The 23267-nt window shown below is 54.1% G+C and overlaps 1 protein-coding gene across 6 annotated transcripts in view; it reads left to right on the top strand.

Annotated features, from left to right (window-relative positions):
* The first annotated feature begins 7946 nt into the window (after positions 1-7946).
* The window catches only part of ILDR2 (immunoglobulin like domain containing receptor 2), a 54598-nt gene continuing 39277 nt past the window's right edge, over positions 7947-23267 (top strand). For 5 of the 6 annotated variants that reach the window (XM_084867068.1, XM_084867071.1, XM_084867072.1 and 2 more), the window contains exons 1-3: positions 7947-8408; positions 20864-21196; positions 22231-22350. In XM_084867068.1, the coding sequence (XP_084723194.1) occupies positions 8363-8408; positions 20864-21196; positions 22231-22350 (499 nt within the window). In that variant the 5' untranslated portion in view covers positions 7947-8362. Of the gene's footprint in view, positions 8409-19739; positions 19930-20863; positions 21197-22230; positions 22351-23267 lie in introns of all 6 variants that reach the window. The other variant, XM_084867070.1, reaches the window with a different exon arrangement.

The following is a 23267-nucleotide window of genomic DNA, read 5'->3' on the forward strand; positions in this document are numbered from 1 at the left end:
AGGGATTGTTCCTTCTAACCCTTTCAGGTTTTCTTACCATATATTCAGCTGGAGGTTCCGGGAAGAGCCCCCGTTGGTGTCCAGAGCTTTTTCTTTGTGCTGCTTTCTCTCTTTTGGCAACATACCCTGCCAACGCTGGCCACTGTGGCTGCCTAGACACCCAACCCCACTTCCTCATGCCAGAAAAACTTAGGCTTGCTAACTTATCCCTCTTGATGCTGCCTTCTGGATACTGTCTTCAGGAAGCAACCTGGGGCAATCGCTGGGCTCACCATTGTTTATTTGTGTGTGTTTTTTTCAGGGATTCTTCACCTCTGTTACCTCATTCCCAATGTCTGAAAACATTGTTTCATATATTTTGACATGTTATTAGTGGTTTCGGGCTGCTGAATAAATTCATTTTAAATGGAGCTAGTCATGAGAAGAAATGAAAGAAGAGCATATGTTAAGGACTGAGACAATAAAGAGTTTGGTGTGTCCTGAGAACAGGCAGAGACTGGTTTGTGTCCAGTCAGTGGAGAATGATACGTGCTGAGGTTGGAGTGATCAGCAGGTCTTTGGGCGTGGCAGTGTCAGGGGCTTAGGTATCATTCTAAGTACGTGGGTGGTCATTTAAGGGTTTTAAAAAACCACATGATATGGTTCACAGTTTAAGAAGATCAATCTTGAGGCTATAGTTTCAAAGCTGCATGAACGGACATGGGGACATGAGGTAGGAGGCTCCTTTGGGATTCCAGGGAGAGATGATGGTGACCAAACAGAGAAGAAGCCGTCAATGTGGAGAGAAGAGGGTGGCTTCAAATTGTGCTTTGTGGAAAAACAGAAGATGCTGATGGATTGGAGGTAGATGTGAGAAAAAGCAGGAATCCTAGGGTTTTGGTTTTAGTGACTCAGTGGCCAGTGGTGCCCTTTTCTAAGAGACTGAGGACTGGGCGAGGAAGGACAGTGCTAGCGAAAAAGAGTGTCCAACACTCCCAGTGATACATACCATCGACCTGCTCCTCTCCTTCTTTGATAAGACTGACTTTTTTTTTTTCAGTCTTCCTTAAATAAAGTCCTCCATAAACAGAAGTTTCCCCTCATTTCAGCCAGATCAATCTTCCTGGTCAGGAATTCTGGGGGGTTGCAGGTTTTCATTCGGTGTGCATAGCAGGAGTAGGGGGAAGGGGTGCAGAATTCACTTATGAACATGCCAATTTTGAAATACCTATTATACAGTCCAGTGGCTATCTGTGTCTGGAGTTCTGGGCTAAAGATAGATTTTGGAAGTAAGCCATATAAAGATGGTAAAGTCGTAGAAATGATGAGATCATGCAGGGTGAGGGTAAAGAGGGGGTGGGAGAAAGGATCCAAGATGGAGCCCTGAGGAACACAGCATTGAGAAGCCGTTAGAAGAGGGTTACCCAGTAAAGGTGACTAAGAAGGAATGTCTGGAGAAGCAGGGAGAGCCCGGCTGGAGGGGCTCAGTTGGTTGAACATCATCCTGTGCAACAAAAGGTTGCCAGTTTGATTCCCAATCAGGGCACATACCAGGGTTGTGGGTTTGATCCCCATTCAGAGCATGTGCAGAGGACAACCAATGTCTCTCTCACTTCAATTTCTCCCTCCCTTCCTCCCTTCTTTCTCTCTCTAAGCATGTCCTTGGATGAGGATTAGAAGAAGGAAAAGAAGCAGGGACAGAACTAGGAAAACAAGAGAACGGAGTATTTCCAGGAGGAAGCACTTCTTTCATTCAATAGGTATTTATTAAGCATCTACTGAGTACAGACTCTTTTTTAGGCATAATAATAAATTGAATAGAGCAAAACCTATAGTGTGGGAAGAAGGCAATAAAGAAAGAAACAATTACGCATAGAAGACATCTGAACATCTTATTGGGCAATAAGTCCAGTGAAGAAAAATGGTGCAGAATAAGGGAGCAGGGACCAATGGCAGGTGTAACTGTAGGTGTCAGAAATGGCTCTATTTAAGGAAATGGAATTTAAGCTACAGAAGGAAGTGAGGAAGCAAAACAGGAAGATGTTGGGCAAAGAGCATGCCAGTCAGAGGGAATGGCACGTGCACAGACCACGGTGGGCTCGCATCAAGCATGTTTCGGAACAGCAAAGCTTGCCTGTGTCTGGAGTGAAGTAAGTGAAGGGGGAATGAGAGAGGATATCAGAGGGGGAGCTAGCACCAGATCATGTGGCACTTGCAAGACCACTGTAAGGACTTAGGACTTGAATCTAAATGGGTGACAAGTCATTGGAGCCAGGATGGCTTCTGCTTTACTTATTTTTTATGAAGGCGTGATTTTCAGCTGAATGAGTATTGTGAAAACCACCCAAGGAGGCCCAGCATTTTAGGAAGACATTTTCCCTAATGCTAGTTTTCTCCTGATGCTAGTTTAAATGAAGGCCCTGGCATGTTCAGAATGCCCCCTCCCCCTGTTCTGTAATGGTAATAACAGTAACTGACAAGGAACGCCACCGTGTCAGACTGTTAAATGTGGCACCAGGGTTATCATCTCTCCTCTTAACAACAACCCCTGGAACAGATGAATGGACACCCCCATTCTGCAGAACAGAATATTGAGACTTAGAGTCGGGAGGTGCCTTCCCTGGACCGCCCAGCCTGGAAGTGGCTCTATCGCTCTCATTCCAAACTGTTCACTAAAAATGCTCAGGGTGCTTTGCCAAAGCAAGAGGGGGTTTTCCAAGTCCCCCACCATCTCTAGATGTGGCCTAAATGCATGACCACATCTGTGAGTGACAGCCTAAATCCGGCCAATTCCCCCTGCGTGCTATGTCTGCACATCTGTGGCCTCGGCCAGGTGGTGCGGATACTGCCTCTGTGTCTCCCTTAGTGTGTCTCACTGGCCACCTGCCTTCCATTCCTGCTGCTGCATCATCTAGTTTGCGTGCTTGTTCCTTCTCGTGCTCTTGTCTTGAGCTCTCAACTGGAAAAGGCCTCTGCTTGCTTCTCTCCCCACCAACCCATCTCCCACCCTGTGGCCAGAATAACTTGGCTGAAATGCAGGTCTGATCTTGCTCTTCTGCTTGATCTCCATATGGGTGGTCTGTTGTCTGGAGAATTAAGTCCAGACTTGGTGGCCTGGCTCCCCACGGCCTGACGTCAGCCCACCTTTCTGGCCTCATTGCTGACTCTGCCCTTTGTGAAGCCACATTCCCGCAGAGACCTCGCTCACCTCTGCTGCTGCCTGCTGCCTGCTGCCTTCTGCCTGCACATCTGCGCCACCTCTGGTCCATTTCTGCTGTTAGAAATTCTGCCCGGACCATGATGAAAACTTGGCTCAGTGGCCACATTTCTCTGACCAACATTCCTGATGGGTAACTGCCCCCTCTCCCACTGCTCCCTCACCATTCCTGGTCTTAAGGTGACCCTGCTCCATTGTCACATTTGAAGACCACACGCCTGTCTCTCCTCCACCCTCACACACGTGGTTGCCACTCAACTGTACGTGCTGTGACTTACTCATCTTTAAATTCCTATTCATCTTGAATTTCTAGACAGCATAGTTCCTGACGATAGTAGGTGTTCACTAAATATGAATAGAATGATGAATTCAGGGAAGATAGAAGAGATGATGAGGAAAAGGCAAGAAGAATACCCTTTATATAATTTCTTGAAGTTTGTAATTCATTAGGCAAATCCCTACAAACCATCTCTGTGGGGCAGGCACCACTCAGAACTGGGGTCGGGGTACAGAATTAGCTGGTGAGAGCCTTGCCCCACGGTTCCAGCACAATGGCTGAGCCCACCAGACCCTTCTCCTATTTGAGCTGCTTCCTTTCTGATGCTCTGCATCCTGGCCCATTTTCTGGGGGTGAGGTCATCGGATGACGTGCTTGCTCTGGCTCACTTCTGTCTTTGACCTGTGCCGGCCGGGGGCCTCGAGGAGAATGCTTGGGGCTGAGATGCAATCTTCTGGCTGAATCACTCCCCTGCACCTCAGGCCCTGAGGACATCCAGGAAGACAGACCATTGTTCACCTTTCCCCTCTGGGCCGAAGATCGGGTTTGACTCCTGGAATCTGCTCTCTTGCTCATTTGGAGGCTGTCAGTGCTGTTCTGGTCCCCAAAGGATGCTAAGTTGAGACGAAAACAGACACAAAAGCAAAACCTGCAGATGGGGCTCCTAACAGAGAGGCAGGCTTACTCCTCTCGGGCCCTGTAACTCACAGTGGAATGACAGGCTGAGCCACCAGGCAGTCAGGACACCCAGGGCTACAACTGCGCAGAAGGAACTTGATAACTGCTGACGATCAAGGCAGACGAGAGCAGGTGTACACTGTGGCTTTGTATCCGGGTGGAGATACTGGCCTGACAAAACACCTCTTGCCCTCACTCCTCCCTCCAGGGGTGTCCCAGAGCACACTGCAACAGCCTCTGTCCAGCACCTTTTCCTGCATCATAGAAAAATCAGAGAACGTATACAAATAAAGAAGAAAATATGAGGGAACTGCAACCCTCTCCAGCATAACCACTGCCACTCCTCCATTGTTCCCGTTGCCACTTTAAAATGCATCTCCCACCATGGAGACCACTGTCTAAATAGAATTTGATGTTCTTCTACAATTTTATGCTCTGTTTTCTGCACAGTCTCCTTGACTGGACCGCTGTGGGGACAGCATGATCAGAGAGCTCACGAGGGGGAGGCTGCCCCCATGGGGGTGTGGCCTCCGGGCGGATAAGCAGGGACCACGAATTCAGCACTCGGTGCCACCGCAGCTTGATCTGAAGCCTGAGACAGCAGGTACTTCAAATCTGCTTGGAGACGTGGAATTTTCAGCACAGTCTCCAATCTCTTACTTATTATACACTTCCCACTGCTCTTGGCAAGACAGCCTGGAAAACGTTTGGCATCCTATACTTCCATTTGCATTTCCTTTCTGCAGGCATTTTCTTAATGGAGCTGCTTGTTCCCCGATAGGAACAGGCTTCCAGGTTGAAAATGGCTCCGGTTCTCAGCAGAGGTGCCCAGAGTCTCGATATTTTGTTGTTGTTGTTCAGTTTCTTGCTTTAATTTAAATGTTTTAAAACTTACACTTTGTTTAAGGTGGTTTTGAAGATACAGGGAATGGGAAAGATAACAAACCTAACAGGTAGCACAAGGGAAAGGAAGATGAACAAAACTTAGATAAGAAACTTAAACAAATAACATGGTATAGGAATTCTAAACGTATTTAAAACCATTGAATTGTACACTTTTAATGGGTGAATTGCATGATATGTGAATTAATCTCTTTAAAATTGAGAGAGAGACATGGATTTTTTTTTTTTTTGGTTCCAATTATTCATGCATTAATTGGTTGATTCTTGTATGTGCCCAGGCCAGGATCAAACCCATAACCGTGGTGTATTGGGACAACCCTCTAACCAACTGAGCTACCCAGCCGGCACCTCAATAAACCTTTCTCAATGGTGCAGAAAGCAGGGGGGAGAAACAGGGTATCTGGGTTGGAGTCGGGGTCAGAGAAGAGAAGAGGGAAGGCCATGTTACCTGTGTGCTTTAAGAACACCAGTGTAAGCAATTCGTGTGCCTGCACGCCGGGGCCTGCAATGACGCCATGTTTGGGAGGGCTCAGCTGGTTATATTTATAGCCATGTGGTTGCTACCGGCAGCCGGCAGGTCTCACTTCTCTTTTCTCCATGTCCTAATTCTGTTCTAAAACGCCGCTCTGATGGCAAGGCCTGGAAGTCCGCGCACCCACGTGTCACAGGGGCTTCCTGGGTCCGCTCTGGTCCCACACAGGCCTGTTCCCTGACCTGTCTCTGGTTGCAGCACTAAGTCTGAAGGACTGGGGATCCAGACCCTCTCTGGGCCATGAAGATTAACCTCTACTTGGGGCGGTCCTATGTTCCCGTGGGTTTCAGAAGCGCTTGGGGAAGGCACACCCAGAGCTTCTGATCTCATCGCTCCTAGCGAAGCCTGGGAATCTGCCTTTGGGGCAACCACTGGTGCGATTCTGATGCTAAAAGTTCAAAAACCACACTTGGAAGAGCACCCTGATTCTGGTGTCACCCCGCATCACCACCAATGCAACAAAAGAATGCCGTCTCCCCTCCGGTCTCCATTGCTTGCGCTTCATGTCCGGATCATCAGATGGATTCTGCATGTTCCCTTGAGCCCTCCCCAGCCTTGGCGACAGCATGTGCACTGAGAGGGGCTCGCACTGAGACTCAGTGGGTGCAGCCGCTCCTTGGGGACCGCCCACTCGGGAGGGGCAGGCAGACCCACGGCAGACACCGGGTGCTCTGCAGGGACAAAGCTGACAGTGGTCAGGCCCTGGCCCTGGCTCTGGGACTCCGTCTAGCACAGCTCTTCCCCAGCTCCGAGTCCTCATGACCCCCTCACAGGCACACCCTCCGAGCAGTGTCACAGCTCTCATCTCCTGTGGCATCACTGCCCACTCCTCTGTACAGCCAGTCCTCCATTTCCCAGCTCTTAGGCCAAGTTTTGTATAAAGTATCATAGTTGTGTATGCTTAGATCCTAAAGACTTGTGCACTGTGTACACGGCACACACACACACACACACACAGGAAATGGCAGGGCACAATACCGATACAGCACCTATCAACCCCTGGTCTAGAGGTGTCTTTTATGACGCAAAGGGCATATGCTTCAGAGTTTAAAAACCCCTGTTCAAATCCTACCTCTGCGCCTTCCTACTTACCTGGCCTTTGGACAGTTAGTTCCGATGGCTGGGCCTGAGTTTCCTCATTGGAATGAAAAGTGAACGCTGGTGAAGCATCTAGCACTGTGTGGGGAACCCGATAGGAAACCCCCGAGTGTTAGGTAATTCTTTTAGTTTTATGTTCTATTTCCATTTTATCTTTTCGTATCTGAAAGGAAACAGGCTCCCAATGTCTCTCACAGGGCATATTAGTCAGGCTCTTAATTGCCAGCATCAGGCACCATCTCTGGCCTGAACCAGCGGAGAGGGGGTTGATGGGAGGCGGTGGGAAGCTCGCAGAGCTGCCAGGAGGCTGAGGAGCCAGCTGCGGAAGGTGGGCTGGAACGGAGAAGCTCACCCAAGACCACGGTCAGACTGACCTCCCACCGCTGCCCTGAGCCCTGGATGTGCTGCCCCTCGAGGCAAAACCAATTCCCTGCCCACTCTGCTTCTCGCATTGCATGCTCTGGAACTCGAAAAGCTCAGAGAGCGGGGCCGAGGCCAGCAGGGGCCGGGCTGTCCTCCGGCTGCAGTGCTCGGGGATGACTCTAGACGTTTGGCTTCCACAGTTGGCATTCCTCAAAGCTCAGGGCATTCATTCAGAGGTCAGGCAGCCGGACAAGACCACTGTGCAGAGTGGATGCTCACCTCTTCCGACGCTCAGATCTCATCCGCATTTCACACACTGTCATCCTTCCGTTCCTGGGGCACTTTCTCCAGATCTCCAGGATCGCATCTGCCCTGCTTTCCTACCAATGAGTGATGTGTTTAAAGGACCAGGGTGGGCCCTTGACGGCAGGAGGTCTGTCTTGCTCATCCTCTTAGCCCAGGTCCTTAGCGCCTGGTAGATACTTAGTTATCTTTAGGAACATTTCTGCTCAACACACGGGCTCCTTCCCTACACACACACACACACACACACACACACACACACACACGGCACAGGTCTGTTTACAACATGGAAATAAGCGTGTGAATGTGTCCTGCATACTGTGAAGTGCCTGATCTTAGCCCAAAGGCTGAGAAGCGGTGAATGCTGGGACAAATGAAAGCCCACATGTTGTTTATTTCATTCCCGTTTGACAATCGCTGGTGAAGAGCTACGTGCCCTGAGTGATGTTTTAACTAGAGGAAGTTAGGGTGCGGGATTCGGTCCACCTTTCCTAATTTTGCGGAGCCCCTTGGTTCACTGCGCGTCAGAAAGCGACCGCGTCAGAAAGTCGCCCAGGGGACCTGCTGATCAGCTGCCCCAAGTCCTGGCCGGTCCGCCCTGGCCGGAGGCTGCGTCCCTCTCCTGCAGGCAGGTCAGCAGGGGCCACGCGCCCGCACAGCCGCCCCTGCTCCGTCCCCACCCGCGGCTCCGGTTCGCTCCGCGGCCCGCGCCCTCCCGGCTCCGGTGCACTTGGCCGCCGGGTGCTGCCCGCGGGGCCGGCACGTGACCCAGAAACTTTGGAGCCGCGGGGCGGGCGGCGCTGCGGGGCGGGATCGCCGCCGGAGCGGAGCGGAGCGGAGCCCAGCGGCAGCGCGCCTGGCCGCCGCGCCGTCCGCCCGCGGAGGCCCCGGGGACGCGGACCCCGCCCGCCGCCGCCGCCGCCGCCGCTTCTGCCTCCGTCGCGCAGGCGGATCCCGCGCGCCGCTCCGCACTCGGCTCGCCCGCTCGCCCCCCGGATGGGAAGTTGGGGAGATGGACAGGGTCGCGCTGGCGTGGCTGGCTCTCCTCGGGCTGACAGGTAAGCGGGAACTTTATGGATATATATTCCCGCGGTGGGGGGGCCTCCGTCCTCCCCACGCCCCCGGCTGCGCTGAGCCGGGAGCAGGCTGGTGCGGGGGGAGGGGCTGCGTGCTGGGCGGGTGGCGTGGGGGAGCCGCCGGAGAGGCAGGTGTCTGACCCGCTCGTGACGAGATGGTTCTATGGAGCCTGCGTCCCCCTCCCAGACAGCCTTCTGCCCGTGGCACCCGAGTGCGATGCCGGGGGAAGCCTGGCGGGACGAAACGGGAAGCTCCGAGGAGGCTGATTAATTAGGGAAACTGGCGTTCTGGGGGTGGGGGTGGGGGTGGAGGAGTGTCTCCTTAATTCCTTCCCTGGAGAAGCGGGGACCCTTCAGGCAGGGGGTGAGGAGGAAGGTGGGTGGGGGTTCCATTGGGCGTGGCATTTAGGACCCTGCGGTCTCTTGTACCATTTGGGGAGTGGTCCCACCCTGAGAGAGGACCCTTCCTCTCCCCCCAGGAAAGATAATCAGCAGAGATGCTCAGAAGGTAGGGCTTCTCCCAGCGTGCCACTTCCTCCAGGGGGGCCTCCAGGCTTCCCTTCCTTTCCCTGAACTTCTCCCACCCCCCTGGGGTCTGCAAAGGCTTTGTTTCTGACACTTTACACCCCCGCCCCCATGACTCTGTGTGTTTGAGGGGCAGGTGGCCAGGCAGGGGGCCAGCCCGGAGTCACACAGGAGCCCTGCTCGGGGCAGCGTGCTCGGAAGGTTGGGATTGGACAGGTCTGAGGCCATGACCCTGGAGACCGAGAGATGGAGGAAAGGGACAGGGATCAGAAAGGCCGTGAGGATAGAATGAGGGAGAGGCAGAAGAGAAAATGCAAAGGAGCACCCCAAAGTGAAGTCTGGTCCCCTCCAGGGGCGCCAACCAGAGGGCTTGGGAGAATCAAGTCCGCGGGAAAGGGGAGCACATGTAACTCAGTGTGGCAAGTAGGCGAGAGGGTGAAATACAGTTAAGAAAGGCAACCCCTGCCCCCGCTGCTTCCGAGTAAGAGTCCCGACTCCTCGGCTTCGTCCTGTTCCCAGGGGAGGGCCCTCACAGGCTCCCGCGCCCCATGGTCCCGGCGGGGCACCCGCTGCGCTAGCCTCTGCTGCCTGCGCTGTGTCTCCCTCCCACACTGCTCAGCTGTGAATCATCTGTAATTTCAGGGTTTGGCTGATCCAGGCCTCCCCCTCCCCTGGCCTGCCGGGGCCTGCCACCTCCCCCTCGCTGATCCTCAATGTCCTCAGTTGGCCTCCTCTTCTCTGTTATCTTGTCCCGGGAACTTCGGCCCTGAGCCTGCATCGCACCCTCCCTGAAGTCAGCGGGGCGCCTGGGAGGGTCCCTGAGACAGAGCCAGGGCCCTGCAGGGAGTGGGAGCAAGGGAGCAGCCCTGGCCGGGGGATGGGGGAGGGGGGGAGCTCACGGCTTCTGTGGCAGTGGAATCAAATCGCTGGCAGGGACCCAGGCAGCCAGGGACCCGGGCAGCCAGGGACCTGGGCAGCCTCGGCCGTGACAGAAAGGCCCACAGGCAGGACAAGCGCCAGCAGATGTGTGATGGAGCAGAGACGAGCCCAGTGCTCTCAGACCAGCGCCATTGGCTGCCGCCTCCTGAGCTGCCTGTGAAGTCTTCATTGCAGGGTTTGGTTTTGTCTGTGCTGGGCAGGGTGCGCTGCTGTGCCCGCGCCTCCTTCCTTCTGCACCCAGAGGCTGCCCTTGCCCGGAAGCAGGCAACAGGTTAGCGAGCAGGGCCCTCGCTGGCCGAGCTGGGCCTCTGTGCTCTGCAGGTGGAGCTGGCTCCCTGGGTCCCCTGGGCACCTGCTGGCCCCCCTGATCCAGCTTCACTCCGGCCTCGCCCTCCAGGGCCTGACAAGCTGCTGTCACCCTGAGCTGGAGGCGACAATGGAGGAGGGGGAGGAAGGGGGGGAGAGCAGAGCAGTGATGGGGACGCGGATCCAGACTCCTCCTTCACAAGGAAGCTGGGGAGGAGAGGTGAGACAGTGCGGTCCGCCCCATCAATGGATTCTCTCTTGAGGGGGTGGTGGGAGGGCGGGAGGAAAGGAGGAGAGGACAGATTAGAAATGAGTCAGAGAGCCAGGAAAAAACACTCAGTGTCCTCTCCCCCACGCCCCTCTCTCCCCCTCTTTCTCTCCCTCCCCTCCCCTCCCCTCCCCCGCTTCTGCCTTGTAACGCAGGCTGAGCAATTTCTAATCAGCACGCCACTGTGTTGCTGGGCTCCGGCAGCTCCTTGCTGTCTTTCTTTCTGGATTCGCACAGCTGTAGATCAGCCTGGTGGTTGCTTATTGTCGCTGGAATGTCGCTTCCTGTCATAGCTTGTGTTCTGTTGTTGTCCTTGTTTCAAACAAAACAAAATGCTCAGGCCTGTGGCTGCAGCAACAGGTGCCACGGGGCTGGAAGCCCAGAGGCTTCGCTCTTTGTTCCCAAGTGTGGGTGTGGGTGTGGGTGTGGGTGTGGGTGTGGGTGTGGGTGTGGGTGTGGGTGTGGGTGTGGATGGTGTGGCCGGCCTGGGGTCCTCTCCTGCAGCCTGAGTCTTTGGGGCGTTTTGATACGGAGAGAGCACACGTGTGACGGAGTGTGGGGGAGGCATGTCCAGCCCGAACCCAGGGTTGGGCGGGCAGCTCTGAGGTGGCCGCCGAGGAGGCGATGCCCAGGTGAGACATTTGTGCCCACCGTCGGCGCTGAGCTCTGTCATGACCAGGCGCGTGTAGGGGCAGCACAGCCCCTGCCTCGGAGCTCAGCCTGGAAGTGGCCCACAGCGGTGGGGTGACGGAAGCAGTGGGCCTGCACCAGGTGCCCTGGGCTTCCCGGCTCCTGCCCAGCCTGAGCCGGAAGGGCAGTCTCCAGGTTGCTGCCTGATCTGGTTGGCATTCGGGTGGATGCCTGGTGACCGTGGAGGACAGGCCTGGGTGTGGAGAGGTCAGGTGTGTGCTGCTTGGAGGACGGGCCGCTTTGAGAGACGGCTGACCCCTCCCTTCCATGAGCACCTTCCTGTCTGCCTTTTCACCTCTCTCCTCGCTCTGGGCTCCTGTCCCCTGGGAGACAGGAGCACCTTCCTTCCACTCTCCCCACAGTCCCCCCCCCCCCCCCCCCCCAGCCTATGCTTCTCTCTGGACGGAGAGGGACATATTTCTGTCTCCCCCTGCCTTCTCAGGCTCTAGGCTCCCATGACTGCAGCGGGCCAGGGCGCACAGACCGGGAGCAGCCGTGGGTCTCACTGCGGGCGGGAGCGCGCTGGTGCCGGTCCTCCGTGCCCGTCCTCCGTGCCCGTCCTGTGTTCAGTGCCAGTGCCAGGGCTTGCTCAGTGGGAGGGACCCTGGCTGGGAGCTGACGCTCTGCCCTCATCTCATCGACAGATGAACGGCCAGCCATGGGATCGGGATCTTAGAATCTGCTGAATGATATGGTTTCTGAGGTCCCTTTCAGCTCTAAGAGTCTGGTTCTGACCCTTTCTCCAACTTGCGGGGAGTTAGAAATCAGAGCCACAGGTCCGTCTTCCTTATGACTCCCCCGTGAGTCTTTGGCCGGGAGTGACTGGCAGGAGAACCGCCAGCTGGGGAAAGAGAGCTCTGGTTAGGTCTCAGAGGGACAGGCGGGGTAGCTCCCAGTGCTTGGCGGACAGAGTGGGGTCAGGGGCAACGGTGGAACGTGCTGGGGTGCAGGACTGGTGCAGCGAGCAGGGCACGCTGTGGCCCAGGCAGGACTCTGACCTGCGTGGCCTAGAACGCCCTTCTCGTCTAACGTTCTCTTCCTGGACTCACCTCTTCATCCTTCCACCCACGTTAGCTCTTAGCCTCTTTGCCCGGGTCAGGACCACAAAGGAAGGTACGAGGTGGCGGTTGTTCTCGCGCATTCATGTGCCCTAGCGCTTTTCTCTGCTAACTGGCTCACAGGTTCATTATCCCTCTGGTCCCTCCGAGAGGGCATGGCTGGCGTCAGCCCCAGCGCTTGAGAAAACCAAGGCTCAGAGGTGGCCCCCCTGAGGCCGGGATAGCTCATTGATGAGAAGGATGTGAAACGGTGACACCGGCTTAATGAGGCTTGTTTCATGTGCCTGGACCCAAAGGACACAGGGCACCCCTGGTGTCTGTTATGGGCCTTGGGGAGTGAGGCTTGGGGTCCAGGGGACCCAGGGAAACGTGCCAGGACAGTGAGGAAGAAAAGCATTCAGCATTTCAGATTAATTCTCTAAAGGTGAAGAAAGGAGGGGCCGCAGCACGGAGAGCAGAGGGGACCCGTGGCAGAGGCACTGCTGCGTGGCAGAGCCCCTGGGGACAGGCTGGTGCTGTGTGCTCACGAGCCCCACAGGTGTGGCTGTGGCATCTGTACCCTCAGGTACCCTCAGGATCTTAGTCTTCCAGATAATTTGGCTCTTTGAAAAGGAAAGAGGACATTTTGGATGGTAGGGTTCTCCATGGGCCAGGGGACAAGGAGGGCCCCAGAGCAGGCGCCTCCAGCCTCCATGCTGTCCGTGGCATCGGGGCCCCGCAGGGCTGTTGCCTTTCAGTTTGGGGTCCTGCCCTCCCCCTCCATGCGCGTGGCTCACCTGGAGGCGGCCTGAGAGGCAGTGGGAGACAGGGATTGGGCTCCAACTGACCTTTGACCACTAGCTTAATATTTTACCTTAATGTCTTTGGCTTTAAAATGAGAGGGTTGTGGTGATCACTGAAATTATGTGAAACTCCCAGCACCACCTTTGGCACAGAGCAGGCCCCCATGCTCCTTAGAAACCCAAACAGGGATGTTATTCAGCACTTTGATGCCGCCACAAGCAACTCCCAGATCAGAACAGCTCACAGCATCGAACATTTAGGGCGGCGTTGCCGCCCGTCAGCTGGGACGTGGCCGGAATCAGTGGACCGGGCTTAGTTAGAATGTCTTCCTACTCCAAGGCCCAGGCCGAGGGAGCAGCCCTTTCTGGGCATGCTGTTCTCAAGGGAACCTGGGAAAGGGGCGGAACCAAACCTTGCGAATGCCTTTCCTACTTCTGCTTAGACATGCCTCCTGGCACATGAGCTCACATCTGATTGGCCAATGCAAGACATAGGGTCAAGCCCACAGTCTATGAGGTGGTTTGTGTGCTCCACCCACAGGGAACATTCAAGAGAGGGGAGGGAAAGGTAATTGGGAACAAATAATATAATCCACCAGGTCAGATTGTTGACACATGTTTCGAGTACCTACTAGTATGCAGTAGAGACTTTCAAAAAGATGGAAGGGGGCGTTTGTTATCAATGGAGAAGACAGGTGACCAAATAGGAGATTTTCAGGGCATGTGCTGTGGTTCTGTAGGGCAGGATGACTACAGTAAGAGCAAGAAGCAGCTGCTAGAGGAAGTGATAGCTGAGCAAGTGCAGATGCATCAGTAGACGTTACTAGGGGAGCAGGATAGAGGAAGGGACATTTATAGAGGGAACAACATACGCAAGGACCAAGAATCAGAGAGGACATGATGTTTTCTGAAATTCATAAATATTTCAGTGTGGTGGGAGGATTTACTGCTTCAGGGGGATGGAGGAGAGCGGTCCTATCTGGGACGAGTCCCTGTGCTCCCGAAGTGGCCAGAAGTCAGAGCCAGGGCCGCCACAGTCAGATGTGCATCAGGTGGGCCTCGGTGTGGAGAGTGTGCTAGGCGTGGTGAGACGTGCAGCAGACACCCACTAAGAGACCCTGCAGAGAGAAGGGGACATGCGATCCTGAGCTCACCTGGGCAGCGGGGATGCGAGAAGTGGACAGAGGAGCAGAGAGAGAGGACAGGCACGGGCTTGGCTGGATGTGGAGGTGGGAGGGGAGGGGATGTTAAAGGTGCCTCCAGGCTTCTGGCTTGGGGCAGCCGGGGATGCCACCCAGCGACATGAACAAGTGCAGGAGGAGAAACATCTTAAGGGTGGTGAAGCTTCAAGCTTTTGCATTATACAATAGTAAAGTACTACGGTCTAAGCTACTGTCACAAAGAAATCCTAAAGTATAGTAACTCACACAAAATAATTTCCTTCTCTCCTGTAGCTATCCAGACCCCGTAGGGGTGAGTCTACCATTCCCAACATCGGCTCCCAAGAGCACGTCCCAGCCAGCAGGAGCGGGGGGCGCAGAAGTCGCTCATGTCACTTGTCCTCACACTCCCTTGTCCTCACCTAGTCATGCGGCCACCGTTAGCTGCAAGAGAGTCTAGTACATGGCTGGTCGGATTAAAACCTGGGAAGCTCTGTTCCTAACAGAAGGGGACAGTTAGCATCTCCTTCCACAGCGTGATGCGTTCAGAGTGCTTGTGTACCATCCAGATGGGGAATAAAGGGAGGTCATGTGCTGGGGTCTGGTGCTCCGGTGAGAAAGCTAGCCTGGAAACTAAGTTGATCAAGATCGATGAGAGCTTTCTTACCTTTCTTACCGAGTGTTCTCTGTGCAAGTGGCTGGTGCAGCCTAGAGAGCGGCCCCTGAATGAACCGGGGTTCCTGTGAGGTGGAGGCTGCCCGCTGTAGTGTGGCTGTGGTCCCACTGGAACAGCAGGTAAGCCCGCCAGGCTCTAGCTCACTTCATATGTCAGGAGACGAGGCACATGAGACAGGAAGGAGACAGGCTCCTGGCCTGTGGTGACAGAGAACAGGACAGCATGGCTCCACTGGACACACGGAGCATGTGCTTAACGAATGGCACTCTCTGTGTGCAAAGTGCCAGAGTGCTGGCAGCAAACTCTAATCAGGCCATGAGCCAAGCCCATGTGGGCAAGGGCTGGACTGGTGCTGACCACAGCCCCACGGAGAAGGGGAGAGACTGCGGCCTTTGGGGACTCTTGGGGAGAAGACGTAAAAGAAGGCTTTCATGGTTTCTTAAACCTCAGCATGGTACATCTGGTCACTCTCACCCTGAAATGGACCAAGCAATCAGGTATCCTGGTCCTGGGAGCACACAGCAGAACTTACGCAGGAAAGGAATTTATTGGAAGTTGATTAACTCACAGAGCCAATGGGGCAGCTGGAGAATCAGGCTTAGATGTTAGGCAGGCACTAAGGGGATGGCTGCGATTTGTTAACTCTTTTTTACTTCATTTTATTTTATAATTTTGTTGTTGTTAATTCTTTTCATTGAATTTTAGAGAGAGGGAAAGGGAGGGAGGGAAGGAAAGAGAGAGAAACATCTATTGGTTGCCTCACACATGCCCCCTCCCCAACCAGGGTTGGAGATTGAATCTGCAGCCCAGGTACGTTTCCTTGACCAGGAATCGAATAAAACGCGAGACCCTTCAATCTCTATGCGGACACTATACCCACCTAGCAACACCAGCCAGGGCCCCTTTATATTTTATTTTTTAGCCCCTGTATAGCAAGAAGATGAATGGTTCTATTTGGGGAGGGATTCAAGCTGCATTTTCTTTGCCTTAAAATCTTGAGCCTGGAGGTCAACAACCCCTTGCTCTTTCCTTGCACAATGCTGCCCAGGGATGGACAGATTTCTCTCCTTTGGGCTCTGGACAGACCTGGAGCAGATGTTTGGACACACCTTACTCATCCAACACATAGAAAACCCGCCCACCAATCGTCCCTTGAACAGTCTTGGGAAATGGGGACACATTACCAATTGGAGACAGAAGATGAATCTCTTAAAGAAGGTGTATCTCAGAGGCAGGAAAGGAAGGTTTGTGTTGTCAGTGGACGGAGGAAAGCCTTAGACGGCGAAGGCGTGCTGGGGTGGGCAGCTCTGAGGTCAGATCCTGCTTCTGGGGCTTGGAGGGGTCGGGCTGGGTGAGCTGCAGACGGCCTCTGAAGACGCCTGTCGCTAACGGTGCTAATTTCCCTGACCTTTTCCAGCAGGCGCTGCCTCTGCAGCGGGGCAGGGCTCACAGATCTGCCTCACAAAGATGCTGCCAGGAATAGCTTACTACTCGCGGGGAAAAGGAACTTGCTTTGAAAAAAAAAATGAAAGCGCTAAAATAAGAACAGCCCTGCTCCAGACCCCGCTTTTGTTCATCTCTCAAGTACACAGTCCTCTTCCGTGCGTGCGAATTGGGCCAGGCCTTCTCCCGCCATCAGGGAGGCACCGTCTGCGCCGGGAGCTGATCTTCCCGGCCTGCTGAGGAGGTGCCTGGGTGACTTGCTGAGATGGGGCTGCTGCTTGGAGCCGCCACTCAGCCCTCTCCAAGGCAGCCTTTTAGGCACCGGCCAGACGCGTTTTCTGCACTGGGGCCTGCTGAGAAAGGCCCTCAGGTCACCCCTCACTGGCTCTGTCACTCACTGATGCACCCCAATCGCGTGAACGTCAGCTACACTCTGCGGCTGTGCTGTGTGCTGAGCACTGTCACCCAAATCCTGGTCCCTGCCCTCGGGGACCATAGAGTTAGAAACCAAGTTTATCTTGAATTTCTCAAGGTCAAGGGCAGGCCTTTTAGACCTTCTTGGACCCAGACCGCAGCGTGCCCACACTTATTCGTGTGTGTGCACGACCGTGCTCAGGGCTTCTCTCCATCTGTGCCAGGAACTCCTCCAGTTACATGTCACTGCGTCCCCGCGGGAGGGAATCAGTATTTATAGTTAAGAGTGAGAAATAGCTTCGTATGCCCAGAGCGTGCCTGGAGCCAGCTGGTGGGGAAGACCTTCTGTGCCATGTCCAGGCATGTGAGATTCATGAAGGAATGGGGAGTGACGGAGGCCTGAGAGTGGGGGACAGAGGGTTAGCTCTGTCTGGGCAGAGGAAACGTGGAGAACATGTCAGGCGCGAAGAGGCTGCTCTAGAACAGGGCAGCGTGAGGGCCTGTGGGATGTGGTGGTCAGGGACTGTGGAGCCAGTCAGCCTGGGTTCAAGCTGACCATCACTTGCTAAGTCGGAGATGTTGGGAAGATACCGACATTCTCTAAGAATCAGTTTCTTCATCCACTAAATGAGGTACTGTATAATAGTAATAATAATATCTACTCTATAGGGTTGTTGAGAGAATTCACTAAGATACATGGCTGGTGCTGGACACAAGTTCTCACCTGGGTAGCATTTTGTAACTATTTTGGAGTAACAGCGATAGATATCTGACTTAGGGGATGACAGTGGGAATGGAGAAGGGTCAAATTGGGGAACTTAGCCTGACAACCGAGTGTGGTCAGGGCCAGAGAGGAGATGGCCGGAATTATGATTTCTTTCTGAGGCAGTAGGTCGGGGGTAGACTGGCGAAGAGCTGGGAGAGGAAGAACCAGCAAAGGCTGGAAGCAGAGGCGACGAGAGATGAGGTGTAGACAGGCTCCATTTGAAGTACCTGTTAAACATGCAGATGAGGCTTGAGGGAGGTGAGCTTAAGTAGTTGGAACTAAGGGAGAGAGTGACCCTTAGCTTGGATGCACAGATGAATAAATACCGCAAGAGGCTGAGAGGTCTGCACTTAGTTACAGGGCATTCAAAGACGTTCTGCTTTGCCCGTGTAGACTCCAGCACAACAAGGGTAGAGCTTGGATTCTAGTTTAGGACTGACTACAAGATCCACGCCTTAGCCACCCGGCTGTAACAGGGCAGACGATTCCGAGAATGTTTTCCTTCTCCAGGGCAGGAGCTTATGTCCATGGCATAGCAGGAGCTGAGACCTGAGTGGCCCCTGTTAATAATTACAGGGGCCCAGCAGCTTGGTCTCTCTTTCTGAGCGAACGGAGCGGGGAAGGAGGTTATTCTTAGTAATCATCTGATGAACAGAACGCCATACTTGACACTCTGATAAAACAACCCCCAACGCTTCTGGCTGCACCTGCTCCTTGGCTGGTTTTGTTTATCCGAGAAAGGCTAGGAACTGTGATTCCCCAAGTTCGCCTGAATACGTAGCAGAACCGACAGGGAACCGTGCCCATCCTTGGTTATCCAACTGTGGCCACTGAAGTCTCTTCACCCCTCTGTCCCATGTGGGGTACCTGGGAAATTGGGAGGTGGATAGGACTGGAAGAAGAATCATGAGGTTGGAGCAGTGCAGTGGATCTAAGGAGGAACTGTAAAGAATGTTCCTAATGCAGCTGTGTGAGCAGGGAGAAGGGTATTAGCCCATCAGCACGGGGAGTTGGGGAGGAGGAGGGAGAGCAGCAGCGGAGCCTGGGAGCGGGGGCTCTCAGGTGAGCTCCCGGGTGGGAACTCTTCGCACCTGGCTGGAGCAGGCCTACACAGTCCGGCTGTAGTCAGACCTACTGAAGCTGGATGGTCATCAAGGTATGGGAACCTCAGAATAGTAGGAAGGGAAGGATGAGTATTTGAGAAGTACCCTTTATAGGCCAAGGTCAGGGGGCTCTGCATGGTCTGCTCTCTGCAGGGGACCCAGGAGGTGACAATGGTTAACAACCCAGTGAGTGGGAATTCTGAGGCTCATTTTACAGGTAGAGATTGCCTTACCACTGCTACTGGATGGCCAGATGAGGTTCCAAGCCCTATCTTTTGGAGCCAATGCTATGTTGCTGGACCATGCATGCCATCCAGGGCTCATTTAACCAGTTTCCCCTGCAGAGTCCTAGGAATTCCCATGTGAATCCTCATTCACTTGCTCTTCCAGCAGCTGTTAAGCGCTTGGTAGGTTCAAAGCACTTGAAGATTTCCTAAATCCCAAGTACTGTGTTGTGTTCCCAGTTCCAAGGAGAGCAGAGCCCTCTCCTCACAGGGATCAGAAGCTAGTGTCTCCCCGTGCATTCACATAGGCCCTCCTGGAGACATCGCCCAAATACCCTACCTTGCCCTCGTCAAAGGTTTTTCTGTAAACACCTCCTCCATAGTGTGTGGCTGAGCTGGAGAGCGGCTTTGCTTTGCAGAGTCGCAGTGAGCCTTGGCAGCAGTAAAGGACAGAAGGCACCCACGAGTGAAATGAGGCTTTCCTGCGTGGCTCAAGTCCACCTGTAATTCTCGGGTGAAATTGCCCCAAGCGACCGGAAGCTGATTGGCAGGCTTCCGGCTTCATTTCTGAACCTCTTCATATTCATGTCTTTGCACTGATTTTCCTTTTTTTCTGCTTCTAATCAAAATTCTGTGTCTGCTTCTAACCTCCCATTGATCTAGAAACTCTTGATTCTCCTCCTATTCACCCGAGGAAGTGATGTCCTCTTTGCTTGGCATTTCTAGATCTTACCATTGAGCTCATAGAGGCCCTCTGCTTCCCAAAGGCTCCCCTCATCTTTCATTCACTGAGATCGCCCTCCTTTTTGGACACCAAGCCTCGGTTTTCATCTTTTCACTCTGAAACTTCTCATCTGCTTTCTCCCTCCCTCCCCTACCCCCTCCACTTTGGACCATCCTTCAGAGCTTTTGAACTTAGTCTACTGCTTCTGATCTGAAATCCTCCATTTCTCTCAAAGCCTTCGTTCCCCTTCATCTCTGACCCCTTTGCTTGGTCACCGGCTGGAAGGGAAGTCACTTCCCCCTGAAGCACACTTCCTGTCTCCGCTGGTCTCCTTTATCACAATGTGTTGAGTGCCGATGGCTTCACAGGCCCGGGCAGCAGAGGAAGTGACGGCGTGGCAGGCATCGGAACAGACCCTTGCCAAGGTACCATAATCAATGTCTACAGGAGAATGCGGGGAGACTGGTGGCCAGGGAGGAAGTGACCGATGCACTGAGTGGTCACAGGTGGCTTTCGAACTGGATTTTGAAAAATGGAAGGAAGTTACCAAGGAAAGAAGTGAAGCAAAAGCATCCCAGAAACGAGGGGCAACAGGTGTGAAATGGCACCTGGGGAACGTCGGTGCTCAAAGGGGCTGCAGGAAGTGAAGGAGGGAGGAAGGACTGAGTGATGGAGGGAGAGCCTTACATGCCTTGCCAAGAATTCCGAAGGTCATGGAGGCGGAGTGGAGGGTTTTGAGGAGAACCCTAACAGTCAGATGTAGAAAGTTCACCTGAACTAAAGAGGAGGCACTTCCTGCGAGCAGCTGTAGCAGGGGACAGACGAGATTATTGTGATAGTACACGCAAGAACGGAGGAGAGCATTTAAGAAGTGGGTTAAAGGCAGGAAGGGCCCTAACCGGTTTGGCTCAGTGGACAGAGCGTTGGCCTGCAGACTGAAATGTCCCAGATTTGATTCCGATCAAGGGCATGTACCTTGGTTGCGGGCACATACCCAGTAGGCAGTGTGCAAGAGGCAGCTGACCGATGTTTCTCTCTCATCGATGTTTCTAACTTTTTATCCCTTTCCCTTCCTCTCTGTAAAAAATCAATAAAATGTTTTTTTTTTTTAAATGTTTAGAAGGCGGGAAGGATAGTAAGGATGCTGAGGTCACATTGACGTGACTTGGTGACTGGTTGGGTATTGGTGGCAATGGCAGTTTCTGAACAAGGCGACCGGATGGAGACTGATGCCATTAACTTGGAGGAGAAAACATGGGGGTGGGCTGGGGAGGGAGGGGACACCGGAGTGCATGCCCACGCGCTGTGTGTGACGTGTTGCGTACGGGTGCTGTACGGACATGTCCCTCTGTGTTGCAGCCCTGGCGGGTGGTCTCCAGGTCACAGTGCCCGACAAGAAGCAGGTGGCCATGCTCTTCCAGCCCACGCTGCTCCGCTGCCACTTCTCCACATCCTCCCGCCAGCCCGCCGTCGTGCAGTGGAAGTTCAAGTCCTACTGCCAGGACCGCATGGGGGAGTCCCTGGGCCTGGCCTCTCCCCGGGCCCAGGCTCTCAGCAAGAGGAACCTGGAGTGGGACCCCTACCTGGACTGCCTGGACAGCAGGAGGACCGTTCGCGTGGTCGCTTCAAAACAGGGCTCGACCGTCACCCTGGGCGACTTCTACCGGGGCAGAGAGGTCACCATCGTCCACGGTAACCAAGCTCTGCTTTGGCTTAGGATGGGAGGGACCTTAGTTCCAGACTCTGGGGATACTGGCCTCTCAGCCTCTCAGCCCCCCAAAGCTGATTTTCTGGGACATGGGAGCAGCAAGAACCCCATTGCCTTGCTTTAATGGGCTCGTGGGGGGAGCATGTGACAGCCAGAGCAGACGGAGCTGAGCTCGGGGAGCGTCCTTCCTGTCCTGCCCTCCAGTTGGAGGGCCTTGCTGTCAGAACCGAGATTAAATGGCTTCTAGCAAAAGAGCGGCCTCGGTCAGACACCTTGACGTCAGTCTGCAGGGCCTTTCCTGACTCAGAAAGCAGACTCCTCCCTGGGGGAGGATGCACCCCTGCGGTCCTGAGCCAGGAGGCTGCCATGCCCACGCCCCACGTGGCGTTCTCTCTCCTCCCCCCCACTCCTGCTCCCCCCAGCTTTGGACAAGACAGGGGCCTCAGAGTCTGGCTTGATCTATGGGGTTATTTGCATGTTGAAGAACTGCTGTGAAGCCAGCTCCTTTGCAGCAGTCCAGGTGATTCTTAGAACAGGGGTCTTCAAACTACGGCCCGCGGGCCACATGCGGCCCGCAGAGGAGTCTGATCCTGCCCGCCAGGTTTTTTGGGCAGTGAGCGCAGCCGAGGTGCTACAGTAGGAATTAGTAGTTCATATAGTCCGGCCCTCCAGCTCTCTGAGGGACCGTGATCTGGCCCCCACTTTAAAAAGTTTGAGGACCCCTGTATCTAGAATGTACCTGGCTCTCGGGTCCTCTGCGCCCACTTGGCTGCTTGGTCTTCTGTTCCTGGCCCTGCCCTGGAACAAGACCGATTCTGCCGGGCTCCCGGTCTCTGGCCTCAGGGACGCTGGGTTTTTATTTAGCACGTTTGTTTAGGGAAGTCAGACACCTTGTCAGCCACCATCCAGGTAGGCCGGACTCTGCGGACACGCCCCAGGGGCCCCCTCAGCCCCACGTTGCATATTGCTCTTCTCAGAGGCCAGGTGCAGGATTGGGTAATTCTCTCTGTGCTGACAGATGCAGACCTTCAAATTGGAAAACTCATGTGGGGAGACAGCGGCCTCTATTACTGTATCATCACCACCCCCGATGACCTGGAGGGCAAAAACGAGGACTCGGTGGAGCTGCTGGTGTTGGGTGAGTGAAGATGTGAGCATCTTAGCTGCTGGCCAGTTCCCCTTCTCGGTCCCCTGCACACGGCCCTTACCCTCTACAGTAGGGGTGTCGAACTCAATCAGAGAAGGGGCCAAAATCTAAAATCCAGCCTAAATCGCGGGCCGAATGGTTTACTGAACAGTCATAAACTGACAATGTCATAAACTGACAGCGGAGTGCAGTGATGACAGCGCGGTGCGGGCCACATTGCAAGGCCTGGCGGGCTGGATTTGGCCCGCGGGCCGTGTGTTTGACACATGTGCTCTACAGCCTGACAGAGCGCTTCGGGTGGCCGGCATTTCTCCCATCTCGTTTCTTGGTGGCTTTGGCCCGCTACTTAGCAATGTCCTGAGTGTTTCTTTTGCTCTGTTAGGTGTTTTTTTTTGTTTTTGTTTTTTTCTTCCTTTCATTTGCATCATTAACCCAGCTTTCTCTCGCTCAAAGCTTTACTTATCTTTATATGCTAACCCTGAAGGAACCGCCTGAGGCCCCTCAAGAGGGGAGAGACCCAGGAGAGCTGGGAAATCACTGGTGAGTCAGGACCTCTGAGAATCGGGAATCCTTCCCATTCATTAGCTCCACTTAGGACAATTACGGGGGAGATGGCTGGGAACTGGAGAGTTTCATGCTGAATGGCGCCATCGCAAAGAGCTGCTGAGCAATGTGGCAGCGTGTAATTGGAAGGCCAATTTCTTGAGTCCTAGAAGTGTCTGAGTTCTTCTCGAAGCAAATATCTATCTAATCCTTATTAATAGCAGTTTCTCCATAAATGCCAACTCATTACTTTGGGCTACTGTTCCCCTTTCGTGGACTGGAGGGATGTCAGTGGGGTGACCCCCTATGAACTTAAAATTGAGCACGTATTTCGTGCTCTGTAAGTGTTGGTTGAACAAGGAAAT

The sequence above is a fragment of the Pipistrellus hanaki genome, assembly GCF_964339955.1.
Source record: "Pipistrellus hanaki genome assembly, chromosome: 18".
NCBI lineage: Eukaryota > Metazoa > Chordata > Mammalia > Chiroptera > Vespertilionidae > Pipistrellus > Pipistrellus hanaki.